The 12,405-nt window shown below is 55.7% G+C and overlaps 2 protein-coding genes across 9 annotated transcripts in view; both read right to left on the bottom strand.

Moving 5' to 3' along the window:
- The window catches only part of TAS1R2 (taste 1 receptor member 2), a 32,920-nt gene extending 28,968 nt beyond the window's left edge, over positions 1-3,952 (bottom strand). The window contains exons 1-4 of one of the 5 annotated variants that reach the window (XM_063631720.1): positions 2,873-3,952; positions 2,680-2,776; positions 1,057-1,205; positions 833-963 (exon numbers count right to left, since the gene is read on the bottom strand). In XM_063631720.1, coding sequence (XP_063487790.1) covers positions 833-844 — 12 coding nt within the window. In that variant the 5' untranslated portion in view covers positions 845-963; positions 1,057-1,205; positions 2,680-2,776; positions 2,873-3,952. Of the gene's footprint in view, positions 1-805; positions 964-1,056; positions 2,227-2,679; positions 2,777-2,872 lie in introns of those variants that run through there. The other 4 variants (XM_055262279.2, XM_055262281.2, XM_055262282.2 and 1 more) reach the window with 4 other exon arrangements.
- Positions 3,953-4,078: 126 nt separating this feature from the next.
- The window catches only part of ALDH4A1 (aldehyde dehydrogenase 4 family member A1), a 29,665-nt gene continuing 21,338 nt past the window's right edge, over positions 4,079-12,405 (bottom strand). For 3 of the 4 annotated variants that reach the window (XM_055262293.2, XM_063631747.1, XM_063631746.1), the window contains 7 exons: positions 11,973-12,046; positions 10,109-10,305; positions 9,901-9,948; positions 8,964-9,116; positions 8,034-8,155; positions 7,105-7,223; positions 4,079-5,599 (listed from right to left, as the gene is read on the bottom strand). In XM_055262293.2, coding sequence (XP_055118268.1) covers positions 5,487-5,599; positions 7,105-7,223; positions 8,034-8,155; positions 8,964-9,116; positions 9,901-9,948; positions 10,109-10,305; positions 11,973-12,046 — 826 coding nt within the window. In that variant the 3' untranslated portion in view covers positions 4,079-5,486. The remainder of the gene's footprint in view (positions 5,600-7,104; positions 7,224-8,033; positions 8,156-8,963; positions 9,117-9,900; positions 9,949-10,108; positions 10,306-11,972; positions 12,047-12,405) is intronic. The other variant, XM_055262294.2, reaches the window with a different exon arrangement.

The raw sequence follows: 12,405 nt of genomic DNA on the forward strand, positions 1-12,405 counted from the left end.
AGCAGGCTTTGACTCCTCAAAACTTCCCCACCTGTAAAATGACCACAGGCACCCTCAAACGGTGATTAAATGAGGTTAATATATCAAGCACCTGCTTAGTAAATGATCACCAATAAATGATGCACTCCAGTGCTGATGGCTTCGTGCCTGGCATGGTACTGGCAAAGGACCCTCAATTTTTTTTTTAAATTTTTACTTTTGAGGTGGAGTCTCACTCTGTCACCCAGGCTGGAGTGCAATGGCACGATCTCAGATCACTGCAACCTCTGTGTCCCAGGTTCAAGCGATTGTCCTGCCTCAGCCTCCTGTGTAGCTGGGATTACAGGTGCTCACCACCACATCCAGTTAATTTTTGTATTTTTAGTAGACACGGGGTTTCACCGTGTTGGCCAGGCTGGTCTCAAACTCTCGACCTCAAGTGATCCTCCCGCCTCAGCTTCCCAAAGTGCTGCAGTTACAGGCGTTGAGCCAGCACGCCCGGCCGGGACCCTCAATTTTAGCCCTAGTAAAAGCCTGGGGTCTATGACTCTCTATGGCTCTTGACTGAGACTCTAATCTGACTCACTGGGGTTCCAGTTCTGGCTCTGCCACGTGCTGTGTGGCCTCTTCCAGGCATTTCCCTCACTGAGCCTCACTCTCCCTCCAGCAATGCCTGCCCTGATGCACATTCTGGAGCAGGTGCCCAACAGAACGTCAGCTCCCTCCAACCTCTATGGACCAGATGCTTGGGGGATGAGGGCAACCGCCTGGGCACATAGGCCTGAGGGAAAGCATGGCAAAGGCCTGGAACAGTCTTCTGCTCTACCTTGGGTGCCTGAGGGGCATGTGGTACCTGCTCCATCATCCAGGGGGGCTGACAGCCCCCCGGACACAGAAGGACAAGGCTGGCTGGTTGCGTTCAGAGCCATGACAGCAGCAGTGCCTCCTCCCATCCACGCACAGAACACCCGGAAGGATGGATTCCTGTGAGGGACGAGGACAAGGGGTTGCTGGTATGTTCATCAGGAACAAGTTCTTCTCTTGCCCCTCTCCCTTACTAAGCAGGTCTCTCTTCACCTCTTTAAGCCTCAGTCCTCATCTGTGAAATGGGGCTAAAATACCATTTCACAGGCCGGTGCGGTCCAAGATAATTCGTAGAAACAACTGGCCTATTGATAGGTGCTCATTTAAATCTGGCTTCTCCTCTTTCCTGGGAACGCACATATCTAGGATGAAGAAGTGTTGGGGTTGAAAATTAAAATTTCACATTGATTGGGCACCTCACCCTGGCAGGCCATGGGATGCAGCGTTTCGTTTTTAAATATTTCATTTGGTCCTCAGCTCCTGGAGGAGTCTGAAGCTGGGAGGTCAAGGCACAGGAACAAGGGGCTAAGGCTGGGATCTGAGCCCAGCGCCTGTCCAGCTCCAGGGCACCGTGCAGTGGTGGTTATGGCCCGGGGCTTGGGAGTCAGAGGTGTGGGACTAAAACCCAGCTTGTTTATTTCCTACTGGCATGTTAGTTATTTAACCCATTGGTGTCAGTTTCCTCCTTTGTAAAATGGGAGTAACAGCACCTACTTTATGAGATTGCCATGAGGATCCGAGGCCATGATGCCCGAAGCATTTAGCCCAATGTCTGGCACACAGCCTGCGTTCAAACAATGGTGGCTCTTGTTATTTACTAATCTGGCCCCTAAACAGAACACCCAGGAAATAAGACGATGAATGGGGTGGGGACGAACTAGTGAAAATTAAGACTCTCTGGAGAGGGTGGGTCTGCCTCCTGCCACTTCCCCTGACCACCCCCCCAAGGGGCTCTGGGTCAGCCTGGTGACCTGCAGCCAGCACAGGTGGCCCCTCATTTCCTTAGAGGGCATGCTCCACTGGCGGCCCGTGGGACAGTGGTGGCAGGGATATCCGGCCTCAGTCAAATGGTTCACGCTCCAAGCCCTGGCCCTGGCCACAGCAGGGAAATGAAGGGGCTCCTTGGGCCACCGCAGACATAGGGACTTATTGTGGTGACCATGCAAAGAGGCCTCAGGTCCCCGAGCTGGCACTGGGCCCTCAAGAGCCACCAGCACCAAGTCTAAGGGATGAGGGAGAGGAGAGAGAACAGGGTAAGCAACAGCTTTGAGTCACCCCTAGTCCAAAAGGAGGCAAAGGTGGCAGGTTGAGGAAGGTTGGATAAAATAACAGTAGGAGAGGAGGAGCCTGGAAGTCAGGAGCCCAGTGGAACAGGTGGCAAGGAGCATGGGCCGTGGGCAGCCACAGACCCAGGTGCAAGCCCGAGCCTTCCTCCTAACCAGCTGCATGAGCTTGAGCTAGTTATCCCACCTCCGACCTCTGTGGGTCCTGCCACAGTTACCTGGTAAGGTCACTGCCAAAGCTTTAAGCGACCAGGTAGATAAAGCATTTAGTAATTAGCCAACCCTGTCTCAGTGTGATCTTGAGCAAGTCACACCAACGGTTCAAACACATTGACAGCCTGCCGGTCCCACGACTATAAATGCAGTTGCCACCTTTCCCTTCTGTGCTCCAGCCTAGGGCACTCTGGGTATTGCCTATTGTCCCTGGATGTGTCAGTGTGGTTTACAAAACAGCCCATTTTATATCACGGGCAGGTTGGGGGGGGACAGGCCAGGTCACACGTTTCCACCCCTCCACAAGTCACCTGGCCTGCATGGGCTAGGGCGCACAGACCTGGGCTCAAGCTAACTGGCCACAGTGGCTCCTCTCAGTCATCATTTGGCCAGCTGAGCATGTCTTTCCAAGACAGCTCAGCACTAGCCGTGGACATCTGGGTGAAGGAGAGAGAACAGGCTTTGGAATCAGACAGACCAGGGTTTACATCTCAGTAATACCATACCCCCAGGAAGTCCCCTGACCTCTGTACCTAAATTTCCTTCTCTCCAAAATGGCAGCATGGCAGAATTTCCTTCCAAAGGCTGTTGTAAGGAAACATACAGGGTCTTCAGCACACATACTCGTCAGGGACCTCCAGAGACACAGAACAGGAGCAAGAGAGAGGTTTTAAGAATTGGCTCATGCGATTATGGAGGCTTACTCAGTCCAAAATCTGCATGGCAGCCCAGCAGGCTGGAGGCCCAGGGAAGAGCTGCAGCGATTCGGTGTAAGGGTAATCTGCTGGCAGAATTCCTTCCTGCGTGGAGAGCTCATTCTTCACTTTTTTAAGACCTTCAGCTGATTAGACCACGCCCACCCACAGGATGACCGGTTACCTGCCTTGCTTTTTACCTTTAAAACTCCACTGATTTAAATGTTAATCTCATCCAAATACACCTTCACAGAAACACGCAGAATGTTTGACCAAATACCTGGGCACCATGCCCAGCCAAATTGACACATAAAATTAACCATCACAACACAGGATAGTGGTTCTTACAACGAAAATGGATAATAGGTAACTTTTTTTTTTTTTTTTTTGAGGCAGAGTCTCGCTTTGTCACCCAGGCTGGAGTACAGTGGCGTGATATCAGCTCACTGCAACCTCTGCTTCCCAGGTTCAAGCGGTTCTCCTGCCTCAGCCTCCCCAGGTAGCTGGGATTACAGGTGCACGCCACCATGCCTGATTAATTTTTTTTTTTTAGTAGAGATGGGGTTTCACCATGTTGGCCAGGCTGGTCTCAAACTCCAGGCCTCAAGTGATCTGCCTATCTCAGCCTCCCAAAGTGCTGGGATTATAGGCGTGAGCCACTGCACCCAGCCTTATGGGTAATATTTTTGAATCATCATGTGTCTGGCACTATTCTAAGCATGTGTATGTGTTAACTCATTCAATTCTCATGATGACCCATGGCGGGGAGAGGGGGCGGTTACCCCATCTTACGGATGAAGAGATGGAAGGTCAGAGAGGTTGCATAACTTTGTGGCAATTATCTGGCTGGGAGGCAGTGAGCCAGGATGTGAACCCAGCCCCACCGCCTCCAACAGACAATTTCAAACATCAGCACCTACTGTTCCTTCTGTCACACTGAGAGCACTGTACCCACGACCAGGTGACACACTGGCAATGCCACCAGACTTAAAAGATGTTGGTTGCCCCCACCATCCCCTCCAAAAAGACCATCCACCACTTTGATTAAGTAACAGGCATTTTACTGGGTGGCATCTGAGCAAATCCCATTGCCACCTCACAGTGTAGAACCAGTAGAACTGAGAATACTCCAGCCCGTGACCCCCCAGCCACCTGCCCTGGCCCCTCATGGGAAATGACACAGATCCTGGAAGGACGCAGAACCCACACCCAGCCCAGGTGGCACCAGCACCCACCCCCATCCATGGGCCAGTGGCACTTGGGGAACGGCCACACCAGCTCTGGGGGGGTCTCATGCAGGCATCCTGGAGGAAGACCCAACACTTTCACAGTCCCCTAAAAACCATCCTTGAAAGTCATGCTTTATGGATCCCTGACCACTCAGAATCCAAGCAGGAGGCATCTGTGGGAGGAATCATGGTCACAGATTGGCTGACTCAAAAAAAAAAATGGGCCAGTGAAGGACTGGTCCACACAGAGCCACTCCCACGCAAAGGAGGATTCTACAGGCAACGTCCTCGGCCCACGCTGACGAACCCAAGACCAGGCCTCTGGGGGCTGGGAGAAGGGAGGGGCAGTGTCTGCCTCGGCCTGTGTCACCATGGCACAGTGGTGGCTGAGCTCCTGCAGGGAAATCCTGGACCCTGAGCCTGGCTCTAGGAGTGGAGGTCCCTACAGGTAGGGCCCGAGGATCCGAGGGAAGGCTGACATAGGACGAAGGTCCATCCAAGGTTTTCCAGAATCACGGCCCACACCGGCAGGACCATCCCATCCCACACCTTGGCAGGTGGCCTCCAGTGGACCCCCAACCCCGCCATGTGGTGCAGACCAGGAATCACACAGGCCTCGGCCAAACACAGGCACCTGGAGTAAGGCACACCGGCATCTAAGGTGTGTGGCTGGGTACAGGGGCCTACTGGCCCAGGTGGGTCTGGGCAGAGCTACAGTGAGGAAGGTAGACAGCCCAGACCAGAGAGGGCAAGGCCGGCTGGTGCCCCGTGCGCCACAGGTCAGTCTGAGTTACACTTACCCTGGACACCTGGAGGGGCAGGATCAAGGCCAGGAGCCTCTGTGGGTGCTGAAGTTTGCCAAGGGGCCCAGAATGGCCTCCTTTTCCCCAAAGGATCCCGAGAGCTGCTCTATCTCCTTTCCCCGGGTCCCTGAGCCACTGGGCCCAGTGGAGGGGAGAGGGGAACCTGCCGGGTACCGGGGTCATACCTCCCACATGGCCGATGGGATAAGGGTTAGTGGCCATGTTCCTCCCCAGCACGATCTCAAACCAGAGCCTGAGGCGTGGGAGAGGCCAGAATGCAGTGGTAAGAAGGGAGTCAAGCCCGGATTATAGAAAGGCAGCTGTGCATGAAGAAGGGGTGGAGGGGCTGGAGTGGGGTCTGTGCAGTGAGGTCGGCCACCCGGACGGACAGACAGCTGGACGGTGGAGCCCGAGGGGGGCTCACTGCATGTACGCGTAGCTCCAGTCCCCCAGGGGCTTATGTGTCTCCTTGATGACCTGGGGCGATGTCCAGCGCAGGATGTAATGTGGGCCCCCTGGCTTGTCATTGGTTCCTGTGGAAAAGACACTTCTGTTTTTCTCTGAAAAGACACAACAGCCTGGGCAGAAGGGGAGGGGAGGAAATGATGGAATCAATGGGCCAGCGGTGTGGGCGGCCAGCAGCGGGCCTGCTGCCAAGCTTGGAGCATGCAGAAGAGCCAGAGAGATGGACGAGAGACCCTGCCTCCAGTCTCCAGTCTGTGGGGAGCCTCCATTGATCTCTCCACATCGCACCCAGCCTTGCATCCTTGCTGGGATGCGAGGATGTCTAAGAGGCAGGGCGCAGCGTGGAGAGAGCACTGGACTGACAGGCAGGGACTTGGCATGGTCCTGGGGTGCCATAAGAAGTACATATCTAGCCTTCTTCCCTGGTTTGTAGCCAGAACTCCTAAAGCTCTTGGAATTTCCTGAGTGACGGGGGTGAAAGGAGCGTCTTCCGTTATTCATAACAAGCCCCTTCTAATCACACGCGTGTATGCTAATGAGGGCTCTTGCAGGATGGCGCTGATTGGCGAAGGAACCAATCCTGTGATTAGAGGCTTGGAACCTTCAGCCCCAGGGAGGGCAGAGGGGCTGGAGGTTGAGTCGACCCCAATGGCCAATGATGGAATCAATCGTGCCTGTGTAATGAAGCCTCCATAAAAACCTAAAAGGACAGGGTCGGGAGAGCTTCCAGATTGGTAAACACGTCCACATGCCAAGGGGGTGGCACAGCCCGAACTCCAGGGGGACAGAGGTGCCCATTCTGGGGACCCTTCCAGTCTTTGCCCTATGTGTCTGCACATCTGGCTGTGCATCTGTATCCTTTAAAATACCCTCTGCAATACATGGGTAATAGTAAGCACGCTTCCCCTGGGTTCCGTGAGCCGTTCTAACAAAGTATCAAAACTCAAGAGGGCATCGTGGGAACTTCTGACATGTCGCAAAGTCAGACAAGGTGTGGGTAATCTGGGGTCCCAGTACTTGTGATTGGCATCCGAAGTTGGGGGGTCAGTCTTACGGGACTGAGTTCTTAACCCGTGGGGTCTGCACTAACCCCAGGCAGTTAGCATCAAGTTAAACTGTAGGACGCCCAGCCAGCAACCATCAAGAACTGGAGAACTGGTCGGTGTGGGAAACCCCAGCACGCCTGGGTTCAGCCCCAGCTCTGCCACTCAGGAGCAGTCACCTTTGGCAAGCTGTTGCTCCTTCTGAGCCTCAGTTTCCCACTGTGCAGTAGAGCTTGTTGGACTTAAGGGACACTGGCTATGGTGCAGAAAGTGCAGCTGCTGGAGCCAAAATTACAACCCCACCAGGGCCATGTGGCCTTGAGCCTCAGTTTCCTCTTCTGTAAAATGGGAAGAATAGTCCCTTTGCTCACGAGTTTGCTGGAAGGACCCTCAGCTAGTGCACTTGCTTGGCCCACAATAAGTGCTCAGTCAATGTTATCCTTCCTATTACTCTGAAGCCCCTCGAGATGTAACATCTAGGGTCTCCCACCAGGAACCCAGCTCCCTTGTGGGAAGGGGGAACCACTCACCAGAGGCTCGGGCCCCCCCAAAGGGCTGCTGGCCCACTACTGAGCCAGTGGACTTGTCGTTGATGTAGAAGTTGCCGGCAGCATTCCTCAGCACCTTTGTGGCCTCCTGCACGACGTCCCTACAAAGCAGAGCAGTGGTGACAGAGCAACCAGCTCATCTCCCCTCCAGCCCTAGCTCCAGCCTCAACACCCCTGTTCCAGCCCACACTGGCTTTCCAGGTTCAGCACCAGGCCGAGTCAGGGATGAGGGATGCTGGCCAGCTGTTGGCTGTGGGCCTTCGGTCAGGTTACCCAGTCTCTGAGCCCAGCTTCCTCCTCTGGGGAGGGGCTTGGCACGCCTCGTCACAGGGCTACTGTGAAGTTGAAGGGAGTGGCCTGTCCTGGTCCAATGTTCCAGTCCCTCAGGAGCAGGGGAAACTCCAGCTCCCAGGCCCACACCCTTCCTCCCTCTCCAAGCTCACCTCCACTCTCTCACAGAGGCAGACATGGGGGCAACCAGTGCCATGGAGAAAAGAAGAGGCAAAGCCTCAAGTTTAGCCTCATGTGACCCAGGTTTGAATCCTGCCTCTGCAGCCCCTGGCCTGCCCTGCTTTGTAGCATGGGACAATCACCTCACTCAGTGGGGCAACACCAGATCCTGCAGAGCCAGTAGAAGACACCAATTGCTGGCCCTGCCCCTAGAGGTTCAGATTCACTGGTCCCCAGTGGCGCCCTGGCACCGGCACCACCAGTACTGGCAACAAAGAGCCTGCTGCTGTGGGCCCATATGGGGAGCCCTGGCTGCCTGTCTGGGCTGAGGGGAGGGGACAGAGAGAAGGTAGAGGCAGCATTATTACTGGGAACCATGTCCAGGAGGTGCGGATGGGGCGAGAGCCGACACGGACAGGACACTCGGAGCACAGCACCAGGGCTGTGGCCTGGCCACTCACTTATCCTGGGAGAACACTGCCCCCGTGAGGCCATAGCTGGTGGTGCTGTCAACCAGCTGCAGCGTCTCCTTGTACTTGTCGTCCGCGTAGACGTACACAGTCAGTACAGGCCCGAAGATCTCCTAGGAGAGAGGCCCCGGCGTCAGACCCTCCACAGGACCAGGGCCCTGAGCCCTCCCAGTGCCCCTGCTCTGGCTCACCCTCTCCCCAGTCCCTGGGCCTCAGTCTACACTTCAGTGTCTGCAAGAAGGGTCAGGTGCCGCCTCCTCCTGGGTTCCCTCAAGGACAGCAACGTGCCCAGCTCCCTGTCCTGTCCATCCCACTGCAAGCCAGCAAAAGATGCAAACATTTTCTGGCTCTCCCTGCCAAACCCACACCTGGAGAACAAAGGGTCCAGGTCCCAGAGGCTTCCAGCAGCAGCTGGCACGAGAGTTGCCCAGAGATACCATTCCCTCCAGAAGGGTTCATGGTTCCCTCTGCCACCAAGGGGCTGGGGGGAAGATCTTCTCGGGCAGACTCCAGCCCTGCACTGCCAACTTGGGCAAGTGCCTTGGCCTCAGTTTCTCATCTGTAAAATGGGAACAGTAACACCCACCTCATCTCAGCCAAGTGCTCAGCCACAGCTGACCCCACATTAAAAGTCTACCAGTATCAGCCATTATGATTGCTGCAGTGGCTGTGGTTGCTGTGGGCAGTGGAAATGCTCGGACCCCAGCCAGGGTCAAGGACACAGCCCTGGATTTGGAGTTCGGCAGCCTGAGCTCAAAACCTGGCTTCACTCTCTCCCGGTAGGAGGCATTCATTCCCTTTTAGGGTCTCCCTTTAGGGCCTCATCTGTGAAATGGGAGAATGTCTCCAGGAGAACTATGTGTGTGCTGTGCTCCGGTGGGACTGTCCTCCTCGGGACCCCAGGCTGCCCGCCCCAGTCACCTCCTTCATGATGGGCTCCTGAGGGTCCTTGCTCTCCACGATGCAGGGCTCCACAAAGTAGCCCACAGAGTCATCACACTTGCCCCCGGCCAGGATGGTGAGGCTGGGCGAGGAGCGCGCGTGCTCCAGCCACTTCTTGATACGGGCAAAGGACTGGGGTGGGCAGGAAGGAGGGAAGTCTAAGAGGCTGGGAAGGCATCCCTGCGGCAGCCCCCGCAACACACTCACCCCGAAACACCTGCACCTGAAGGGCCCAACTCCTGAAACAGGGGCAGGGTCGGGGGACACCAAGGGCAAAAGCCAGGGTCTGGCTGAGCCACAGCAGAGACAAGGACAGACACGCACACTGTGTGTGTGTGTGTGTGTATGTGTCTGTACACACACATTGTGTGTGTGTGTGTGTCTGTACACACACAAGTGTACGTGTGTTAGTACTACAGGTGCACTCGCATATAAACATAGACACACGTCAATCAATGCATATATAGGCATATGCATGGTCACATGTCTCTAAGCATGTAGGGATCTGTATGCCTTCTCCATGTACATGCGTGTGGGTGGACTTACTGACATATGCATGTGTGCGCTTATGTGTAAATGGATATCTATGTGTTTATATGGAAAGACCTACATGTGTAGCCACACGGAGCCCTATATGAACACATTCACAAACACACATGTACATGCACTCATGCAAATGCTATGAGGAGCTCGCTGAGCCTGGTTCCAGGGTGGCCATGAGATGAGCTCTTGTCTGGCTACGGCTGATTCTGCCCTTTCTGAAGCTGGAGGTGTTATGTGTGGCTGCTGAGCTGCCTTGATCAAAGCAGTGGGGCTGGGTCATGCCCTGGGTCAGAGTACCCCGTATCTCTTCCTCCCTCTCCCACCCACTCCAGGGCTTGCCCCCACCCAGGAACGCCCACTTCCCGCCCTGTACCTTGGCATCAATCACTGCAGAGAAGAAGGTCCCAAAATCCTCTGCAGGCTGGAGGCAAGGAAGGCGCCAGAAGAGATGAATCACTGCAGGCCGAGACAAAGGGAGACCCCTCCCTGCACACCCCAGCCCCGGCTGCAGAGGAGCCTCCCGGGGACCCAATCCATCAGCCCCCCGCTGGGCCGCGGCGGGGGGTGACAGTGCCACTCACATCGCCCACTTTGATCCGACTGTGCTCCTCCAGCAGCCGCCCTCTGATCTGCGGCCACAGCGAGTGTGGCACGTAGAGACGCGAGCAGGCGGAACACTTCTGGCCGCCATACTCGAAGGCCGAGCGGAGGGTCCCGCTCACCACGCTCTCCACGTCGGCCGAGCGGTGCACGAAGTGGAAGTTCTTTCCGCCGCACTCTACAGGGGCCGGGGGTGGGAAAATGACCAGAGGAGCCGGCTCCCCCAGCTGCCCAGGGGCCCAAAGCACCACCTACGCCATCCATGGCCCGGGACCAATACGAGCACGGAGCAGCCCAGAGCGAGAGGAGGATCAGAGTGAGCGCTGGCCAACATCCCAGAGACGCACGGGCCAGGCCCATTCTCCCATTCCACAGGTGAGGAAACTGAGGCCCAGGGAGAGGTGAAGGGCATCAGAGGTGATCAGGTCCAACAGCCCCATTACACCAATGGGAAAACTGAAACTAACCAACACAACAGCAGAGGACGGACGAGAACCCAAGGCCCCGGAGAGCCAGTCCATTCCCAGAAGTGGGCACAGCTTTTTGTGAGGTTCTCCTGAGCCCTCAACCACCAGGGACATTGGAGCCCACCCTATGTCGGCTGCCAGAGCTGGGAAACCACTCCCCCGTTTCCCCAGTGGGAGGGAGCTTCAGGCAGGTCACTTCACTCTCCCGGCCTCAGTTTCCTCCCCCTGTGGGCAGCAGCAGCTAACAGCAGCTGAAAGCACTTAACAGCTGCCCAACTCTGGACGAAGTACCCTGCGCTTTGTCTGACCAAAGCCTCACAACAAGTTCCCATTACTATCCCCAATTTCAAACCAAGGAAACTGAGGCACAGAGAGATGAGGTCACCTGCTCCAGGTTGGAAAGTGGTAACCAGCGGCCTCTCTCCCTCAGGGAGGCAGGGAAGGAGGCTCTGAGAGCAGAAAGCCACACAGCTGACCCCGAGGAGTGCTCACCTTCCCTGACACCCCCATCCGAACTCCCACCAGTCCAGGAACAGGGTCCAGACTCCCTGGTGGGCCCCACTTCACGCCACAGAGAAACATGCTGAACCACCGGTCCCAGCTCTGCTGGTCATGTGCTGGCTGCAGCTCTCCCTCCCTCTAGGTCTCAGCACATTCCCAAAATGTGCTCCGCAAAACACTTGGTCCATGGGGGTCTTTGCAGAAACGGGGTTCCGTGGCCCAGTGAGTGGGAAACACTGCATGGCACCATGGCAGACCTTGCCCTTGAAGATGTGCCATGCATATTAGAGCATTCAAGGCTCTGAGAAGTTCTGCACGGGAGGAGTCCATTTTGCTTTAACACCACACATGCCAAATTTCCTTGACCATGAAACTGTTTCTTTGTGGGAAGACTTTAGTATGCCAACAATGTCCAGCCCTGCCTACCTCTCAGCCCATCTTCTCCTACCAGCCCTCCTCCCTCCCTACTCACGGGCCTTGCTTTGTTTCTTCAAATACAAGTTCATTCCCACTTCTGGTCTCTGCATTTGCACTTGCCTCTGCTTAGAGCTGCACTGCCCGACACAGTAGCCACCAGCCACGAGTGGCTACTAAGATTTAACTTAATTAAAATGAAAGAAAACTAGATACGCAGTTCCTCAGTCACACAGGCCACCCTTCAAGGGCTCCATGGCCACATGTGGCTGGTGGCTGCGTATTGGAGAATGAAGGTACTGGACGCATCCCTCATCACAAAAAGTTCTATTGGGCAGTGCTAGTGCCTGAAATGGTTCATCCACCTAACTCGTGGCTGGATCCCCTCTACCTCACTCTTCTTTCACAACGGCCAGGGGACGGGTCCCTGGGGCCACAGGGGAGGAGGTGGGGCAGGCCTTACCTCCAGCCAGGCGTGGGAAGGTGCGGAACCGGTCCAGGTTCTGGGCCACCTGCTTCCACAGGTGTTTGAAGGTGCTGGAACCGCAGGAGAAAGGGTGCGGATCAGGGAGCCAGGCCAGAGGAAGAGGGCGGAAAAGTCCAGGGAGGAGCATTGCGGGGAGCAGCCCAGCAGGAGGTGAGAGCCAAGTCGGGGATGGCAGCTGGGAACAGGCTGCATTCCAAGACTACAGGCAGCGGGCAACGGGGGCCAGGCAGCAAGATGGTGCAGAGGAGGTCCACGTTCTGCAGCCAGGAGGACACTCAGGGCTGTGTGATCCTGGGTTCATTACTTAACCTCTCTGAGCCTCGAATTCTGCACCTCATCTGGGAAGCAGGAAGAACAATCCTGACCTGGCAGGATTGTTTTGTGATGAGCTCAAGTGTGAGGCATGTGC

This window comes from Symphalangus syndactylus, chromosome 22 (assembly GCF_028878055.3).
Source record: "Symphalangus syndactylus isolate Jambi chromosome 22, NHGRI_mSymSyn1-v2.1_pri, whole genome shotgun sequence".
In the NCBI taxonomy this organism is placed as follows: domain Eukaryota; kingdom Metazoa; phylum Chordata; class Mammalia; order Primates; family Hylobatidae; genus Symphalangus; species Symphalangus syndactylus.